Source organism: Nesoenas mayeri (assembly GCF_963082525.1).
Source record: "Nesoenas mayeri genome assembly, chromosome: 3".
Lineage (NCBI taxonomy): Eukaryota > Metazoa > Chordata > Aves > Columbiformes > Columbidae > Nesoenas > Nesoenas mayeri.
Window position 1 is genome coordinate 57,187,467 of NC_137544.1, and position 21,110 is coordinate 57,208,576.

Consider the following 21,110-nt stretch of genomic DNA (forward strand, 5'->3'; position numbering starts at 1 on the left):
AACTGCTTTGCAGAAAAGCTAACCCCTGTCTACTTAGCCATAAAATCAGAGAAATTCAACAGTAACACTGGTGTAAAATTTGCCTCAGTGACAGATATTTATGGTGTACCACAACACTTTATTTTAAGCAAGGCTGATCTCCAAGTGCCTGCAAATTCTGAGAACCACCATGAGAATGAATTTGCGTGCTGCAGTAATCTGGAAGGAACATTTAAGTAAAGAAAAGGAATGGTGAATAATGTAAAACCTCTGTAGAAAGTTCCCATCTAAGACATTCTTTCATATAACTGAAGTACCTAAAGTAGGATCTCATAGTTCCACAGTGCATAAGTGCACATCAGAGAGGACTTCTTCACAACGTGATTCAGCCTACCCAGGCTGGTGAAGTTTGCTGAAGAGGATACCTGTCTCTCTGCAATGACTGTAGGAAGGAATGCCAATGGAGACTGTCACCTCTAATTTAAGTGTCCCACTTCTTTATCTAAAACAGGTGGGACTCTTGTGTCCTGTGAAGTGGAATTACACTGCAGCATATGGCTATTCTTTATATATGGGTAGTAAAAAGGCAGAAAAACTAATAACAGACATCAATTTCTTTGTGTATTCTCAGCCCCATGGACTTCGCTCAACCCGTGTCCTTTGAAAATGCAGATATTGGACGATGTCCCTCTCTAGAACCAGAGATTAGGCTACCTGAGGATGAAGATAAACCAGTCCATGCAACAGTCCTGATCCAACCCGAACCAGACACCAACGGGGACAAAGAAAGACCAGAGACTCCTCCTGCTTCCCCTCCTCCTCCAACACCGTCTCTATCTTCAGCACTTGTAAGTGTAGATCATTTCACTCAGGTAAAGTTTGAAAAGTTTCTCTTCCAAGGCAAAATTGAAAAGTTAGTCATCAAGAATAATGAAGTAATTTGCTACAAAAATAGTAACAGTTCAGCATGCTATTGTAAAGGGAACATTGGTTGATGTCATATACTTGGATTATCACAACAGTAATATAAAAGAATTTTAAACAATGATATAACAGTAGAATCCCCTTTGGCTTGCATGCTTAGGCCTAAACCGTTGCACTTCAGGATGTAAGCCAAGTACTATCCGATTGGGGTTGGAAGAGAAATTTTTCTATGGGAAATCCATGACCTTATGATATTTTTTGTGCTGTTCTCTGAAGCACATTGTAACAGTCACAGCAGGGACAGGATGAAGAAACAGGTAAACCAGAGAGGTCTGTTTGATATGGCAATTCCTCCACTGTTATTTTATCATTTTAGTCAGGAGACTTATGAATTTAAGAACTGAAACCTCAGTCAGTGCTAAACTGAGCTCAACTGTTGTTGTCAGAGTCCTCAACCAGGCAGCAGCAAGCAGTCTTATACAATGAAATTTAAGAAGAAACTCCTTCTGTCACAAGTGTAGCAGTAAGAACTTTTAACTGTTTTGGTAGGTGTGTCCACACTGGGTCAGATTTAATCTTCATCCCCGTTTCACACCTGATTCATTTTCAGAATTCATATCTGGACATCGGTAGGATTTCTAACAATGTTTTCTTACCAAAAAAAAAAAAAAAAAAAAAAAAAAAAAAAAAAAAAAAAAAGAAAAAAAGGGTACAAAGATGAGAGCAAAACCCCTAAGTCATTAAAGTTAATTTTATATTTGATATACATGGCCACCTCTATTGGCACAGCTTTGTCTAGAAGGATTGTCACACAATACTGAAGTACTGAAGTCTACACAGAACATGAAGCCATCTATGTACCTGGAAATGGGAGCCTGGGGTGCAAGATAGGCAAGCTTCATCTTAGTTATTACCCTGTCCCAAGCCCCAGAGCCTTTTAATGCTCTGGGGCAGCATTTTTGATTCATTCCCACAAGGTGGAGTAGTTGTAACATGAGGGCTCCTATGGACCTTCCTGTTTAGAGTTGAAGATAGGGAAATTTACAGTATAGTAAGGCTACCATAGAAAGATAATTCACTAGGCAACAACAAGGTAGAAAGGGTCATCCAGTTTAATGCTCACTGATGTGAAACAGTTCAGTCCTATTATCCCTTGAACAAACATTACAAACAAAATAAAAAAACACAGAAGCACATGAGAGAGTGAGTACACACTTTCTAAGACTCTAAACACTAATGTTTAAATAGCACAAATGAGAGGAATAGATCTACTCATATTGGAAACTAGTTCTATTGTAACTAGGTGAGTTTTGTATATTACATATCTAGAGCCATGATAACTTGGAAAAGGAGTTCAAAATAAGAATCTGAATAAAAGACCATTACTTCTGCTCTTGGAAAAAATAAAACTGTTTTAGTATTCTGAAGACTTGGAAGTATTTTAAATAAGACAAGATTTTAGATAGTTTTTACATTGATAAGTAAGTTCTTCAAAGTATTTTTCTGGGGAATGTTGCAAGAAAATAAGTAACTACGGTTTAACAATGAGATAGCACTCATGACAGTTAGTTATACAGAAGCACAATGTAGAAGGACTGTATGTGCAGAAAATATAAAACAGAAAAAAATTATTTCCAGATAGGACATCTAAGTAAGTTATTTTAGGACCTCTTTTTAATCTTCATTATATATCTGCATGTAAAGAGGGAGGGAGGGTTTAATCCCAAATGAAAAAAAGCTACCTTCTACTGCAGGCGAGACAAGATCTAATAGTAGGACAGTTGGGAAATACACTGGTCACTAGTCTGCTGCTGCTGCTTGCTGTAGATGCCAAAATGTTTCTCAACATTGAGTAACTGCTGCTTCTGCCTCATATTATTCACTGCTTCTCAGGATTCGCTTGCCACTGAAATGAAGAGTGCCAGCATTACTTCTGCCTTTGACTCCATGCCGGTATCTTCTACTGTTTCTCCATGCATTATTTCATTGTTTTATTAACACTATTCAATGAGCTTTGAGGATTGTTTCAGCGGTGCTCCCTTTTTCCCCTAATTACTTTCTCTGTGATAGCTAATACAGCACTATTTGTAGAGAATGTGTGACAGTCCACCAGTTGGCTTTTCAGTTCTTCATTTCCACTGTGATACACACTTAGCTTCTTGACCTACCAGTCAGGTGCCTGACATCTGACAAGACCGAGGTAATGTGCAGCTGAAGAGTTCAGTCTTGAGGCTCTCAGGTAACATGGAAGATTATTAAGTAGCATAGGTTTAAATTTAGGACACCTTAAGGCCATTACTGAAAAAAGCAGACAGAATATTTTAATATAGGCAAATAAACCATGCCTAGTTCATCGTCATGTGAAGGCAGTAAAGCTGGCTGTCCTTGGGTAAAGTGAAAGCAGAAGTAAGCTTGACAATAAAACCTGTAAGGTTTTTAAGAGTGCCCTCTTTGCTTTTTCCCTTTTACTGACATTTTCACATCAGCCTAATGGACATTTGTTATTATTGATCAGTATTTATCAGTAAATAATCTGTGTATGCTTGCTATGATTCCAACCCTCACCTAAAGTGTCAGGGCCAGACCCTTTACTAACATATACCAGCCTAGGACTGAATATACTGTAAAAATATATCCTTTTAGCATGTAATATCTAAAAGTCTGCCCTAGAAAAGTGAGTGTTAGTGTATTTTCCAATTCTTTCCTGTTCAAGTACCAGTAGTTAGTCCCTGTTTTCAAATTTTAGCAAGCCCAAATGCTATTATATTATATACACAGTATTATTATCAACATAGTTGTTAAACTTCTAGATACACTCGTAAAGCTTAAAATAATTAGAAACTATACCCAATATTATGGGAATATTTTTTATTACTATTATTATTATTATTCACTGGAAGACTGCTATCACACATTCATAACTTACTTTAATCCTGCTGAATTTTCCCTGTTTTTTCCCTCCATTGCACATTGATGTGTACTTGTAATGCATGGTGTTCTACTCTGTCACATTCAAACTGGAGCATTCATTGTGGAAAACTAATTTTTAGAAGTGGTCTGTACTGTTGTGAAGGTCTTTTGTGATGTGTGAAAGTAAAATATACAACACTACTGAAAAACTGAGTGAGAAGGGGAAAGAAATTTCATGTTTGCAGCTGAAATCTCAGTGCCTGATGAGTCACTCATGACATTTTCAAAATGTTTCACAGAAAGAGCTCTTTGTCAGCAAAGCACCGCACCTTGTGCTTTGCAGGTCCCTGCTGAGTCAGGCCTCAAATAAGAGACTGTCGCCAATCCAAAATGATATCAGCCACAGTGCTTAAAAACAGAGCTTGCAGCTATCAAAGTTTGTTTTTTTCCCCAGCGGTATTGTCTGGATATTGTGTTGTGTTAGATCCTTTGAGTCGTTTCTTCACAATACTCTCAGTGGGAGGCAAAAGTTAGACATGAGTAAGAGCTGGTAATTACCGTGGTCTCTCATTGCCCCAGGCACCCCTATACAAGAGCTTTAGGGCCAGAGATTAGAAGACCTGGTGAAATTAAAAAGAGAAAATTATACTGGGCAGAAGATATTTTACCTTCCATTGTTGCACCACTTTAATAGAAGTGGAACAGACAGGGAGGGGTTTCTTTCTTCACCCCCTGGGTAATGTGTCTGCATTAGGCAGCTCAGGGAGTTTAACAGTTGTTACTTCCATCCATCAGTTATTTGGCTTCTCTTATTGTTTGTGGGGGCCTTTCAACAGCACCAGGGAAAACAGCAGCACATTAAACAAATAACACAATTGTAAATCAGTATAAAGAAGTAAAATGGGGGATTTGTTGACAGGTGCAAGATCTCAAGCTACTTTTAACTCATTATTTTTAAGGTGACTACATTTCAAGTTGACAGCAAAGCATCACTTTAAAAATTAATTCTTGCTTCAATTCTGTAAGAGGGCATCCTACTGTGTAAAACTCAGTTATGTGAGCTAAGAGTACACTGAGCTGCCTGGAAATCACTTAAGACTCTTGTAGATGTCCACCGGTGGCTTGAAAGCAGCAATGTTCGTATATTACTTTTATTTGCTATTACAGCCAGCTTAATGGGCTCTGCCTTTACACCAAGTTCCTGTCATACTGCTCGGTAACTTTAGCTGGTGTGATGAGACATCAACATGCTGAAAAACTGCAGGGCCAGTGTCTAGACTAGGTGGAATATTCTGACTCCTGAGCAGCTGGAAGACTTCCAGCATGTGCACAGCTGAGACGATAGATACAAAATATGAAGTCTGAATGATTGCTGTGTATTTTGCAGGATTCCTGTGCTGCTGACACAGAACCAGCCATTTTGGAAGGTGGCAAGCAATTTGGTCTTTCAAGGAACAGCCACATTGCAGTTGCATTTGATGACACCAAAGTGAAAAACAGGTATAGTGTTTATTTCAGTAATGAATTTTGATGGAATGAGGTCAAGATAAAATGTCCCTCCTAATATTCTCAAAAGCATCTCCCAAAATTATGGACATAGTCTAAAAAAGATCATATCCCATGGCTAATTCGTTTCATTATGCAAACATAAAAAGCATTAAAGCATGAAATGTATGCAATGAAGTTCCCACTTAAGTAGCTCTCACAAAAACAGTTTACCTCTTTGTAAAGCTCTGGGCATATAAAGTTTCCAGATTGATTCACAGAAAAATGAATAAATAAATAAATAAAATAATGAAACCAGGTCATGCAACTGAGTTCATAAGTTGCCTTTTTGAAGAAAGTTTCTTGGTTCAGTAACTTGATAATTTCTTGTAATAAGCAAACCTGGTTTTCCCTTTCACAGTATCACAGAATATTAGGGATTAGAAAGGACATGGAAGGATGCTGTGGGAGACTGTGTCAAATGCTTTGCTGAAACCAAGGTAGACCACATCCACCGCTCTGCCATCATCTATGTACCTGGTTATGTCCTCATAAAAGGCTATGAAGTTGGTCAAGCATGACTTCCCCTTGGTGAAGCCATGTTGACTGCCCCAATGACCTTGATATGCCTTGAGATGGCACCAAGGATAAGCTGTTCCATCGGTTTCCCAGGAATGGAAGTGAGGCTGACCAGTTTATAGTTACCCAGGTCCTCCTTCTTGCCCTTTTTGAAGACTGGAGTGACATTTGCTTTCCTCCAGTCCTCAGGCACTTCTTCCATTTCCCAAGACTTTGCAAAGATGATGGAGAGTGATCCAGCAATGACCTCAGCCAGCTCCCTTAGCACCCATGGGTACATCCCATATGGACCCATGGATTTATGGATGTCCAGATTGCTTAATTACTCCCTAACCCCAGGCAGACTCTTCCATTGTCCTGACTTCCTCTAGGGCCTCAGGGGTGCGAGGCTCCTCAGGACAGCCTCCTGCAGAGTAGACAGAGACAAAGAAGGCATTCAGTAACTCTGCCTTCGCTGTATCTTCTGTCTTATAGTTAAGAATAAGCTTGCACAGTAAACAGGCAAAATGATATTGCCCTCCCACAGTATAACAATATATACACACACGCTGATATGCAAAGGAGTTCCAAGAGCTACTTGTGAAAATACAGCAGTTTTAAATGGATTTGTGAAGCTACAACTTGTTACTTCTTAATTTTTGCTGTGATAGATCATTAACAAGTGTGCTCTGTCACCCCACTGGGCGTTTTTGCTGCCTTATGGTTTACAGGTCCATCAGCCTCACACTTATTTTTACTTATAAAGATGCTGTATTACTTATTTTCACATATGCTAATTTTAGAAAACTAGGAAAATAATTAAAATAAATATGTAATCCTACAGTCCTTGCATGTTGTTTTTTCAAATAAGAATCCAGGCGTGATTGTTTTCATGCAATGATTTTGCATGTTTATATTATCAGCTACTTTCAGGTACTGACTTTGCAGCTCTAGCTTGGGCCAGGTTAATGATGTGCTCGCAGTGCAACCTTAGCATCTAGATAATCTAAATCATTTCCTCCCAGGTTCTTTGCTGCAGGGGAGGGTTTTGGCATCAACATTTGGTCCAGGGGGTCACTGGTTTTCACAAGACAGGAGACTTCCTCAGACACACTCCCATTTTGAATGGGTAGAAATCAGAATATGTGTTTAATATCCTGATCGTTAACTCTTCTCCCTCCATCTTTAAAAGTTTTGCAACCTCTCTTCAGACAATACAACCCATTAGAAACTCAACATTTGCCGGCTGTCACTACAGCTCACTCCTCTTTGTGCGCATTATGTGTGTGGGTGACGGATACCGCTGCTGGAATTTTACAAGCGCAGGGATTTTCTAGCAACTACAGGTGCAGCTGAGAACTGTATCTTGAAATTCTATGCCAAGGTTGTACTTTTGTATTTCCACAGTAAAGTGACTAAAACTCTCTTCTTGGGGATCAGATATGTGTGAAATGCAATTCACGTATAACCAAATTATTTTTTCTTAAACCCTGATGAACAAGTAAAATGCATCACTAGCTGTAAAGTTTTGTTAGAGGAACACAAAAAGGAAAAGCAGTTAAATCTGTCTACTGTCTGACTCTGAATATCTTTTCCTTTGTTTCTGTTTTCTTGTTTGTTTGATTTTCAGACTTACAATTGAATTTGAAGTCCGAACAACAGCACATTCTGGATTGCTGTTTTATATGGCCCGCATCAACCATGCTGATTTTGCTACAGTTCAGATAAAGAATGGTCTGCCTTACTTCAGCTATGATCTGGGGAGTGGAGACACCAACACAATGATTTCCAGCAAAATAAATGATGGCCAGTGGCACAAGGTATAATAGTCTCTAATGCTAAATTATTCTTTGTAATGCTAACAGAGAGCTTTGTTTTGCCTTAAGATATTTGCAAAATGTAGTCTGTACAAGCTAAACTTTATAACTAGGAATTTCTGTAGTCTGCACAATTTGTGCTTTCAGATACAGTATTAAGCACATAGGACATACTCTACTAACAAAAAAAGTTAGTGCTGATCTTTGAAATTTGTCCTTCAGGAAACACATATTTCCAGATGTATTTAGAATATGTCCCATGTATGGTTAGGAACTGCAGAAAATGCTCCTTCTTGCTTAATAGGGCTCAGGTGGGTATCAACTCATGATGATAAAATACATCATTAAAGCCAGTTGTTTCTATGTTAATAATGTGACTGTTCAGCCATAATGCTAAGAACAAAGAGAAAAAGAAACATTTAAGTAACTCTTCCCTGCATTATTAATTCAGTTCATTAGGGCATATTTGTGGGTGTATTTGGCAGCCCCTTCTGTGACTTTATGAGAGGAAGCATTTATGTATAATACAATGCCTGTGGCTTTCAGATGGTAAGGGAAGGAACAGTATCACAGCCATGAAGTTTTGTATTTACTGGGCCAAGGACAAGAGACACATAATATATTCATGAGATAACATGCTTGACAGCACCAATAAAGGCACAGAAGAGAATACATGTAACCATGTATTCAAGTTATATGCTATGAGAGTCATTAATTTTTGGACAGGTATTTGGAAAGTCACCATCCACATCTCTATCACCAAATAAGAAAAAAATCTAATTGGATTTTCTGCTATGCTTGGATTGTTATGAAACCCACTTTGCAGTCATCCTTAGTCCTTCTCTGCTTCATTCCCACCCTGTTCCACATTTATTTTGTTTTCACTGGATTTTTATTCATGAACTTTTTGATGATAGCAAATGCTCTAAGCGAAGGTATTTCATGAGGGGAAAAAAGTAAAGTTGTAGACATTATTTATCTGTTTTCCATAATGTCTAAGAACACTGGCAGTAGACCAGGGCCCCTTTCTGCTAGACTCTCGATAGATACAGAACAAAGTTTATTTGGTTTTTGTTTTTTTTGGTGGTGGTGCTTCTTTTTTTTTTTTTTTTTTTTTTTTTTCTCTTTTAGCCATTTACTCTACATTCCAAGAGAATTACCTGCACATACATTCTTATATTTTTAATGGAAGACTGTGCTCTTTGGACATTCAGCTTGACACTGCCACAGAGGGACTCTTGTAGGTCAAATTTTTGTAGGAAAGAATGGAAAGAAAATCCAAAGTCACCATTCCCAGAAAGCACAATGAAACCCATTTAGGGAGGAGGAAAAGGGCAACCTCTTTAATAAAAGACCACAGTCTTTATTTTTAAGAAAGTTGGGGTGTCTCCTTAAAATAATCCTTTTAGTGAGAAACTTTTCTCCATTTAACATGGTTTAGGTTGAAATGTGTCCATCAGGCCTACAGAAATACATTGTACTGCTGCTCTGTGTAGGTCCTCCGTAAAAGTGTCTCTTTCCAGTTCTGTCTCATTCACCAAATCCTCCTTCTGCCCAAGGTGTAACTGTTCATCTCAAATTCACCATTGTAAACACCAAGGTCAGTCTCCCACCTTCAGGCCACCCGTTGTCAGTGTTAGTCATTCCCATGGCACAACTGATGTGCTGCTACACTGAAACAGGAGCAACAATGTTAAAGTCAAAGGAAAATACTGTTTCTGTCTCTCTGCTGCTCTGGTGGGCTAACTACTGTTCTGTTTAGAAATTTGCTAATATGTATACTGCATTTTACGTGTTATTCCTTTTTATACAGAACCATTATTATACTGATTTCATAGAGATTTCGATAGAAATCTTTGGAAATAAATCGGCCTGTGGTTGTTGGGGTATAATTTTCTCAAGTCTCCAGCAATTGCACTTCCTCCATGCGATTCACAGCCCATTTGTCTGAGCAAAACCATAATACCAACAGCACATAGTTGGTACTATATTTACTCTAGCATGAACTGAGGCACATCCAAACAAGTAGAATCATAAATTCAGTACTGTCTGCAAACATGTTCTGTAATAAAGGTTTGCAACCGGCGCCATTAACACTGAGCATTTACTATTCCCAGTACTTTTAAAATCACTATCTGATTCCAGGAAAAACAATATTGTGGCTTGCCTATAATAACAAGCTTTTTAAAGGAACCTCAGATCCTTTCGGTAATTCTAATAAATAACAGTCACGATGACTCTTGACCCACAGCTGATTAAAAGGTAGTCATCTGTTTGCACAAAACATGGCATGGGAGGTTTGGTCCATAAACATTATCCATAGCTGCTGCCACAGTACTTCTGCTAACCACTCCTACTGCTTTCTCCTGTAATGTTATGTATTTCAGACTGTAAGGCCAGTTACAATCTGGAAACAGTTATCAGAAAACTATCTGTAATTGTATTGCATTTGTGTGTCTTTTTAGATAAAAGTCACTCGAACGAAGCAAGAAGGAAATCTTATCGTAGATGATATTTCAAATAGGACTGTTAGCCCCAAAAAGGCTGATATATTGGATGTTGTAGGAATGCTGTATGTTGGAGGATTGCCCATTAACTACACAACTAGAAGAATTGGTCCGGTAAGTAAGTCAATGTAGTTATCCTACAGTCCCCAAGTATGTCTTAATTGGTACCAGTGTCCTTCCAGTTTTGTTTTGCTTTTCCCCAAGACTGCTCAAGAATATCGATAAGATGAATCTTAGTGGAGGTACGCTATATTCTTTAAGTGGAAAGATCTGACTCAGAATCCAGTTAATGAAAAGAACTAGAAATCGCAGAGTTAGTTATTGTTATGGAAAAGCAGAAAGATCCATATACTTGTATCAACATGAATCACTGCACAGCCAGGGTATCAGGTCCTGAATACTACTTGTCCTTTCTCTTAGCTGTAATTCATCTACCAATAACTGCTAATGAACAGGGAAAGCATCTCCTAAGAGAAGTAGCAGAAGCCAAAATTACCCTGCACAAAGTACCCAGTAGTATTGCTGCTTGCTATAGTAATTGGTTTTGTGTTGTTATTACTAAACTAGAAGAGAATATATTTTGAAGTAAGGCCATAGAAATTCTGTTGTCATCTTTCTGTTTCCAAATCAAATGTGTATGTATCAATTTATCACTGTTTTGGCCTAAATGACCAGCTTCCATGCTGACGCAGAACTTATACCTTGGCAAACAGAGAGCTGAATACCATTTTGGCCTAAACTGTGTAGAATTAACTAGGAATAGTGTATTCCCTCACCTGGGCCATTTACTGTGTCTATTCACACAGCTCGATGAGGGTCATCTCATTTCCCTGCTGTCATCCCACCCCCCAAGTGATGCCAGTATCAGAATCTGAGCAAAGCTCTTCTCTCCATAATTTTTCTCCCTACACGGAGACTTCTTTCAAAGCAGAAGCCAGAACTTGAGGGAATGTAATTATAGCAAGCAACAAATTAGACATATCATGCAGCAAGATGTGAACAAATAACTGGAATGTCAGTAGCAGCTGTGTCCAGGCTCATTCCAGGTGGTTACACAAAATCTGTAAAGAGGAGGCAAAAGCACAGATCCTGGCAAGGAAACAAACCAGATTCTCAAAGAAACTGCATGTGAGTAAATACTATTCTAATAAGATGATTATGGAATAGCAAATGCTAGTATATAGACAGGCAAGAGTCTACCAGTTCAGGTGGACAAAATAAACACAGAAAAGAAATTCTGAGATGCTGCTTAAACAAGTTACTATAGTAACTCATTGACTGGGTACAAAGTAGAAGTCTAAATCCAAAAGTTCTATTCGATGAAGAAAACTGACCTGTAAGATCACATTTCTTAAAAAAATTAGGATTGGCAGAAAGACCAAATTGAGGCAAATCTACTAATCACAGAATATTTTTGGTTGGAAGAGACCCTCAAGGTCATTGAATCTAATCGCTAACCTAATGCCAGCACTAAACCATTTTTTTAAGAACGTCATCTACATGTTTTTTAAACACCTCCAGGGATGGTGACTCAACCACTTCCCTGTGCAGTATATTCCTGCGCTTCACAACCCTTTCCGTTAAGAATTTTTTCTTAATATCCAACCTAAACCTCCCCAGGTACAACTTGAGGACATTTCCTCTTGTCTTATCACTTGCTACTTGGGAGAAGAGACCAATACCCTTCATGCTACAACCTCCTTTCGGGTAGTTGTAGACAGCAATAAGGTCTCCCCTCAGCCTCCTCTTCTCCAGGCTAAACAGCCCCAGATCCCTCAGCTGCTCATTATAAGGCTTGTGCTCCAGACACTTCATCAGCTTTGTTGCCCTTCTCTGCACTCCCTCCAGCACCTCAGTGTCTTTCTTGTAGGGAGAGACCCAAAACTGAACAAAGGATATTCAAGGTGGGGCCTCACCAGTGCCAAGTACAGGGGGCAATCACTTCCCTAGTCCTGCTGGCCACACTATTCCTGATACAAGCCAGGATGCTGTTGGCATTTTTTGCCACCTGGGCACACTGCTGGCTCATATTCAGATGGCTGTCGACCAACAACCCCAGGTCCTTTTCCACCAGGCAGCTTTCCAGCCACTCTTCCCCGATCCTGTATCATTGCAGTCGTTTGGATTTATCAAACTAGATCTCAGGCAGTGAAAAACAAAAGCAATGCTTAACTACTCACAAAATATAATTGCTAATACTATCAAATTATGCTCTTTGACATAAATCTGCAATTTACAAATATTAATCTAAGGAGACAGGTAACACTAAATCCTTACCTATTGCTCCTTGTCAGAAGTAATGGAGGGAATCCATGCAGATAAATGGCTCAGTCTGGCAATAACAGTCATGTCAGATCCCAACAGTCTTATATGCTTTGGGATTTAAATGAAGCTGTGATTTCAGATGTCATTCACAGAAGGTAAAAAACAGTGCTTACCTTTCAATCATTCTCAGTAAAATACACTACGTGATGTATTAATAGAGTGTTGTGTTGTAGGCTTTATGTAAAGGCTCTGATGCAAAGTAAGTTGAAAGGAGGTATTATCTTAGAGCTTTCTTCTGAACACACATCAAGCTTTTTAGACACTAATCTAATACATAACCGTAGATGGACTGGCTTCCTATTCTGTGCAGAAGACTGATACCTACTTGTTTGGCTTCAGCAGATGTCACATTTTAAGCACTTGAAACACCCCTTTCTGCTAAAGAAGTTACATATTGCCTGTTTCCATGCTAAAGTATAATCAGGTTTCCTTTTCCATAGAGAAACTGAAATTTTAAAGTTAGAAAATGTTACTGAGTTGTTTACAAATCGGGCATTTCTATTATTTATTCTCACAGTGATTATGGCAAGATTTTTTTTCTTTTGTGGCAAATTTTTCTTTTTTTGATAACAAAACTTCTTGGTCTGGTGATGACTTTCACTTAGAAAAAGATCTATTTATGAAGGATCTTACAGAAAGCATTGCTCAGATCAGAAATCAATTTATTTACTGATAATGCTCGAGTTGTCATGAAAACTTTAGTACATGGGTATTTTGCAGTAAATAAGCTATATAATTCCACAGTACATTCTACTTTGATTTAATATACAAGGAAAGAAATTATTTGGACATTCTTTGAATTAGTAGTCAGGATATTGTTAGAGGATGCAGTGTGCAGATTCAAGGCTTCCCTCTGTAGATGTGCCTTTCTCTTTTCTGTATTTTTACATATTTATATGTTGTATTTTATATGCTGATTTTCATTATCCTCCTTCTTACTGCATTACGTATGAATGTCTTCCTTTTCTCCCTCAAAGTATATGTGTAGTGTTTTCCTCTCTCCCACTGATATCAGGGATAAATTTTCCTGCCTCTAAGTCAAAGATCGAAGCCTTTCCCTGAAGCCAAGAACCAAAAATGCAGCTTCTGCACACTTCAGAGAGGAAAGGGAGGGAGGGAGGGGAGGAGGGAGAGCTCGGGGGTGGGATCTTACTTACTTACACCAACCACAAGCTCAAGGGTGCACATGCCATCTACCCTGAGTCTACCCTGTAACGTGCTCTCAGTGCAGAAACCAAACTTGAGCTGTGGTTTGCTACCCCACACTGGAGCCTCCATACATCCCCCTCCTCCACCTGCCTCTCTGGCCAACAGAGTCAGTCTGGCCATCAGACCTATACACAGGTATTATACAAAGAACTATACACAGTCAACAACCTTTGTTCGTTTTAGTAGCTGTGTACCTGCATTAGCTCTGCCTTACCATGCAACATTAGGCTCATATTAAAGTGATTAAAGGGGGGCAGGGGGAAGAAAAAGAAAAAAAGCCCTAGTAAAATTACTAGCAGCCCAGAGAACTGTACCCAGTATCTTCATCAACTTGCAAACCCATAACCTAGTCAATTAAAAATGTAAAGTATAGGCGATTAAATTCCTGCATTGCTGATGTAATTTGCTATGTTTCATTATGCAGTGTATTATTTTATGTCTCCTCCATTAAGCCAAATAGATGTGGCTCAGATCATATCCCCAAAATGTACTTCATCCTCAGTATGACTGAGATTAGATTCCAATTACAATCAGATATTAAGGATTAGCCATGTAAAATTCCAGTTTTATTCAGCTCCATAAATCTAGCAGAAAAGCAGAGGAAAGGTACTTTTTGATGACATGCTTTAGGCCTTTATTCTGAGTATTTGAGCTTGCTTTGCACAGTTACACTTTTTTTTTTTTTTAATATTGACTGTAGGTCACCTATAGCATCGATGGCTGCGTTAGGAATTTTAAAATGACAGAATCCCCTGTTGACCTGGATAATCCAACTTCCAGCTTCAATGTTGGAAAATGCTTTGTCACTGCACAGAAAGGAACATACTTCGATGGAACAGGCTTTGCCAAAACAGGTAATGAACAGCAATTCTGCTGATAGGCAAAGAACAGCAAAAGAGAAGATGCTGCTTTCAAAAATTTTCAGTGCTACCTAACTCCTGTTGACTGGAGGCAAAGTGAGACCAATACTTGAAACTCCCACTGATCATTTTTAGTTATCTTGCCTAGGGATATGACTTTCTAGCAAGGTCTCACACTAAGCATAACCACTGTAACTGTTACTTACATCATTTCACACAAAATGGAGTGCATTAATAATGCTGAGTTAGTTACCTTGCATTACTGGTAACATGCTTTGTGATATTATTAGGAATAAAGTATTAAATGTTTTTTTTCAATTTATAATGCTTCCTCTTTTCTCTTCAAGTTGGTGCATACAAAGTGGGAACAGACTTGCTTGTGGAATTTGAATTCCGCACAACGCAAATGAATGGTGTTCTCCTAGGAGTCAGCAGCCAGAAAATGGACGGGCTTGGCATCGAATTAGTAGACGGAAAAGTGAGTAGCAAAGCATTTTTGGCTCTTTATAGAGGCTGGTTTTAAAAAGCACAGGTAGTTTAAATGCAAACTTAATACACCAATCTCAAGGAGTCTCAGTCTAAATCAGGGCTCTCCTTTAATGCAGCACTTCATACATCAAGAGGCTCTTACACTGTTACAAAGATATTTTAAAAGATTCCGTAATCCTCGAGTTTCCTAAAACTGCAATGTCAGGACTTAGTGGGAATATTAAAAGTTTTGAGGAAAGGGTTTGCCTTTAATAGTACTAGTTTCTTGTCTATATATTTTATTTCACAGTCTGGAAAACCAGTCAGTAATCTATCCCTATAAAGACCATGGGGTGGGGTGATGAAACACCTCAAAACTAAGATAATAAAATGGAAAAATGACAACCTGTACAACAGTTTTGCACATTTCCACTAGTGTTTATCTCAGTGACATAACCCAGATTCTAGAGGAACAGCAATCCACAAAGAGTCTGGTATTAAATTAGAGCTTCAGTGTGTGCAATCAGAGCATGTTGACTTTAAATAAACAAAACAAAAGAAAAACAAACAAACAAAACACACCACACCTGTAGAACTGTTTCGAGAACTAACTGACTTCCACATCGCACTTTTCAGGTGATGTTCCATGTTGACAATGGTGCAGGCCGATTCTCTGCTATCTATGAGCCTGATGCACCAGGCAGCTTGTGTGATGGACAGTGGCACAAGGTTCTTGCAAACAAGATCAAGCACCATTTAGAGCTGACTGTGGATGACAGGCAGGTGGATGGTACCAGCCCAAACAGGGCCTCGACCTCAGCAGACACAAATGACCCCATCTTTGTCGGAGGGTATCCTGGTGAGTATTCAGCACACAAATGATACTTATGCTCTAGCTGCGCTGACTTGGTAATGGCTTAAATGCAATTAGGACCAGTATGGTAAACTTGATGGATAAGGTTGTCTAAGTCTGTATCAGCTGGCATGGATGCTCATTTCTGCATCCAGCTGCATTTCAGAACAAGAGGTTCTGCAGCACCCAGGGACTCTCACAGACCCCCCGGCCAGTGTCAAAGGTAGGCACAGTGACACCGGAGGAGGCAGACTTTCTGTCTTCTGCTGCCCACACACACACAGCCTCCTTCTTTAAATTTTCTTTAGTAACAGCGTAATAGTTATGTTTCAATAGCAACAGAATTTGGCAAATTTAAATTTAATGAAAGCATAGCAAATTTAAGTAAGGAATGTATTAATGCTCTTGGGAGAGCAGGGCACTGTGTGTCTAAATCAGCTTGTAAAACCTGAGGAATGTGGACAACAGCTTGCACAGAGAGGTGAGAAGATACCCTCTCTTTTTGATGAATGTCTTTGCTCTTGGTCTGGTGGTTTTTAAAGTTAAAAAAAAAATGCTATTCAGTACATTCTAGAAGTCCTTGAGAGAACTTGCTTCCTGCAGAGGTAATTGAGCAGGATGCAGAACTGGGCTGAGCTCTGTAGTTTGCTTCATCTTCCACTAAGCTGATGATGAATACTGGTATTCATCTGTTCACAGACAATCAACAAGTTTGTCTAGTAGCAGTTTACTTTCTGAAAACACAGCTAAGATATTTGTGAAGTGCCAATTTTGTTGCTTTTTTAATAAAATTTCCCTCTAGTTTGCAAACAAAAAAGCTAAGGATGTTTGTACTATGTGTCTACTGTAGTGAATACTGAGTTCAATGGCAAGATGCACCTTGAGGGAATTCTGAAATGATTTTCTGGAAGTTGTTTTCCCCCCATTCTAGTGTGATACAGCCCATCCAAAAAGCCTTGTCTCCAAAGCTTCAGAACATTTTCAACAATGTTCTTGATACTGAGATATGAGAGTCGTACTTCAGTCACAGTGACTATTGATAAGGACCAATAACTTTTTGCCAGAAGGAAAACAACTTTGTGGCAGCCTTTTTATAGCAAAACAGGATACTAGCATAGAAGCTACTGCTAAAGGAACACTGCAGATGGAGTTACCATCTCATTCTGGACTGTACATCAAGAGGAACATAGCAAGAGAAACAAACAAAGTAACACTGCCATCTGTCCAAAACAAGCCTACGCTTACATCATGTTGAAGTGCTATTACTGAGTTCAGCCACACAGTGAGTTATTAAATGATTTAATAAACCCACATGCACATTTAAACACCTCACACTTCTCTTGCTATCTAGTGTAGCTCTTCCAAGATTTGTTTTAATATTCTCAATACCTGGACAACCTTATCACAAATTTAAAACACAGTATCATGGGATTTTGTAAAATTAGTAAACATTTGTATTTTCCAGTCCTCTTGAGGCTTCCCCTGGCTGCATAAACAGCACAAAACAGTTGTAAAACAGATAGAATTAGCTGTTGGAGAGTTTCCTGTGCAGAGAAACATTTTGCCATGAAAGCATGGGCAAGGATACAAATTCCTGGCTACCCATAAAAGCCATTACTCATGTCCTACTATCGCTTTTCCTTGTGCAAAGAGGGACAGGCGCATTCAACCACATCATCCTCTGTGAAACAGCATAATGCTATGGCTATTCAGTCCTCTACAGGTGCAAAGTTACTTCCGCAACCAGAACATAGGTCAGTCAGTATGAGAGCACATCCCTGTTGCCACTTTTTCACTTGGAAGAAGACTGAGAAACAAGGTGGGACATGAATTTCAAGCAGTTAAGGGAAATATTTCCAGCTTCTGAGTCACACCAACCTTCACTTATATCATCTGATCACACTAGAATAGTTCCTTCCTTCTTTAGTGGAAGAGGTGTACTGAAATCCCTGGCTTTACTATCAGCAAGGAAAAAAAAAAATCATAATGCTTGAAAACTCTCAAAATCATTCTTTAAATGACACCTGAAGTCCATACTGAGGAACTGGCTTTCTCGTGATGTTAGGCCTGAGAACTGCATCCATTTTGGCGCTTTTTTTTTTCCCTCTCTCCTTACTCTGTGGATAAATAGCTTGAGAAGTAAGTTGGAGATCTGTTTGATGAGCGTGTGTGCATCGTACACCATTTGTAGGCACCAAGATGCAATTTGACCATTTTCCTTAATTTTGTGTATGTCGCATAACTGAGTTGTATGATTTACAATACCAGTTTAAATGCGTTCAGATTCTGCCACTATCATACCAGGACAGAAAAAGGAAAGACGACTAGATCATTACCACTACCATAACATGTTTTATATATGTGTATATATATATGAGTGTGTGTATCTATCTATCTATCTATATATATATATATATGTATCTATCGCTGAGGACATCTCCTGTAGGGCTCCCAGATAACAAACTGAAGTATCAACTCACACTTATGTAATTCCTTTTCCCTTTTTTTTTTTCCATCCCTCAGATGGTGTGACCCAGTTTGGCCTGACCACTAATATCCGTTTTAAAGGTTGTATTCGATTTCTGAAGCTCACCAAGGGTACTGCTAAACCTCAAGAGATTAACTTCAGCAAAGCTTTGGAGCTGAAGGGTGTTCAACCGCTGTCATGCCCTGCAAACTAACTGTCATTCAACTGATGTGGGTCTGTTTATATAAGCACCTCAGATTAAAAAAAAAATAAATAAAAATCTACATATACATTGCATTCATAATAAAATGTCTTTATGCAAGTATTTCAGTAGTGTTTGTGGTATCTTCAAATGGCTATTTCAAGGAAATTCCCAAGAATACAAGAACTTATAATTTCCCCCCACTCCCTTCGTGAAGGGAGTAGAACAATAATTTTTATCTTTTTTCCTTATAGCTTGAAACAGAAATATCTCATCTCTCTGTAAAGAAAGGCGTAGAGCCACGTTCTGTCACTTACCTGGAAAGATGGTTTAAAATGATCCTCAAAGTTCGATACTGTCCCTCTCTCCAACCACACGTGATATTGAAGTTACACATAGCACAAATTCACAAGACAATTCTCTAAAGGAAGATGAAATCTGACACTACTGCATTGGAGCAGAATGGAGGTGAAGCAGGAGAATCCCAGAGATCATTAGCATGGTACATGTCACTGATCTCTACTGTCATCTATTTAGCTAAATCCTTAAGGTAAAAGCAGCCTCTACTGGTTCTGCTTGATGCTGTCAGGTTGTGAGGGATTCTGAATGCAGAAGGAGAGGAAAGTTGCTTCCTAGATTTTCACCAAAAATACCAAGTCCTGGTGATTTTCCTCAGTGCTCTGTATGTTTTAGAGGACTATGAAATAATCACTGAAGTGTGAATTATCCTTTCTATGGAGTGTTTCAAATTGTTATATTCTACTTTTGCAAAGGCTGTGCTTGGACATGCTGTACATCTACTGTACAAATGTAAAACAACTACCTACACAGAAGAGAAAAGAAAACAACAGGGGAAAAAGACACACACACACACACACACATCCCCCCACACACACACAGTAAGGTAGCACAGCCACGCAATTAAAAGAGCAGGGTATTTTTCTTTAAGTCTTTTTTCTGCCCATCATGAGCCTTGAATACACTTTTTCAGAATTTCTGACGTGACTGAAAAAAGGCTAGCTGAAAATTTGTGCTGCCAAAGAGCACTCCTGCATGAGTGCTTTGTATTTTACGAAAGGTCTCTTTGGCATACAATATTGCTCTAAACTGCCATGGGAAAAAACCCACACATTTACGCTGGGAAACTACATTAAAGACATGGTAATAAATATGTAGCTTGCAACTATTTGGGGAGTCCAACATTCATCAGATACACCTGAAGAAAAAGATCTAGCTGCAGTGAAACCCCAAAGTAATTGACTTCAGCAAGGATGCTGGTTTTCACTTTCAAATTGCCCCTTAATATTAACAAACAGTTAATGGCTGTGCAACGTTCTTTACATTCAAAGCACTAAAAATTAGTAAAGCATGCACTTTTATCTCTGAAAAAGTCTGATTATGGGACATGTACTGTAACTTCTACATTCTAGTCTTACGAACAAACACTGTAAAATATTCATGTTTCTCTTTTATTCTTTTTATGTCCCTTGTATTTACCTACTCTCATCCTTCAGGACAGTTTGATCAGCTCATGAAAAATAGGCCATAACACTTCAAATACAGTTGAGTATTTCCGAAATTCTTGAAAAATATGAACAAATGAAGCCCCAAGACTTATCCGCAGAGGGACGTGTGTTATTGTCATGAATCTCTCACAACACAGAGAACAAACAACCCCCTTGGCCCGTTACATGCACAGGTATTACCTAGTTCAGAGAAGTGTTTCCTTACCTCTGGTTCCATTCAGCATGTTGGATTCTTTTTAAACTAAACTTGCTTCTGAAGTTGCTTGTTTTGTTGTTGTTGTTGTTGGGTTTTTTTGGACTTGAAGACACAAAGGAAATTCAAACAACAGAGCCAAGAACACTATGAGTTAATACTGTGCCCTTCCTCAGAGGCAGGAAATTGCCACTGCTCTGCTCAGCGCTGCATCAGCAACGGTCTTCCACATAAAGATGTGGAAATAAATCACAGAATGTTACGGATTGAAATGGACCTCAAAAGACCAATCCCCCGCCAGAGCAGGAACACCTAGATGAGGTTACACAGGAATGTGTCCAGGCAGGTTTTGAATGTCTCCAGAGAAGGAGACTCCACAACCCCTCCTGGGCAGCCTGTTCCAGTGCTCTGGCATCCTCACTGAGAAGAAGTTTCTTCTCAAATTTAAGTGGAACCTCTTGTGTTCCAGTTTGAACCCATTACCCCCTGTCCTATCACTGGTTGTCACCGAGAAGAGCCTGTCTCCATCCTTGTGACACACACCCTTTATATATTTGTAAACATCAATAAGGTCACCCCTCAGTCTCCTCTTCTCTCTCTCTGTCCTCTGCTAAAGGAAATAAATTCAGCAGGCTGAAACAAAAGCTGCTTCAGCAAATAGCCAAGCTAAAAGGAAATATAAAAACCTGCTTAATTTGTTTTTGTAGATCCCTGAGTAGATGCATCAAGTACCGTTAGCAAAGCTTTCTGCATTTGAAGATTCAGCAGAACATCTGGGAATGATCCCCACTCCCTATTACTACCTTTTGCCATACAACACACTATTA

General features: G+C 39.0%; 1 protein-coding gene across 2 annotated transcripts in view; it reads left to right on the plus strand.

Annotated features, from left to right (window-relative positions):
- LAMA2 (laminin subunit alpha 2) overlaps positions 1 to 18,922 on the plus strand; it is a gene marked incomplete at its 5' end in the record, with an annotated part of 356,160 nt that extends 337,238 nt beyond the window's left edge. For both annotated transcript variants that reach the window (XM_080342611.1, XM_080342610.1), the window contains 8 exons: positions 611 to 827; positions 5,201 to 5,313; positions 7,487 to 7,676; positions 10,139 to 10,294; positions 14,415 to 14,568; positions 14,922 to 15,052; positions 15,679 to 15,901; positions 18,419 to 18,922. In XM_080342611.1, the coding sequence (XP_080198737.1) occupies positions 611 to 827; positions 5,201 to 5,313; positions 7,487 to 7,676; positions 10,139 to 10,294; positions 14,415 to 14,568; positions 14,922 to 15,052; positions 15,679 to 15,901; positions 18,419 to 18,576 (1,342 nt within the window). In that variant the 3' untranslated portion in view covers positions 18,577 to 18,922. The remainder of the gene's footprint in view (positions 1 to 610; positions 828 to 5,200; positions 5,314 to 7,486; positions 7,677 to 10,138; positions 10,295 to 14,414; positions 14,569 to 14,921; positions 15,053 to 15,678; positions 15,902 to 18,418) is intronic.
- Positions 18,923 to 21,110: the final 2,188 nt, after the last annotated feature.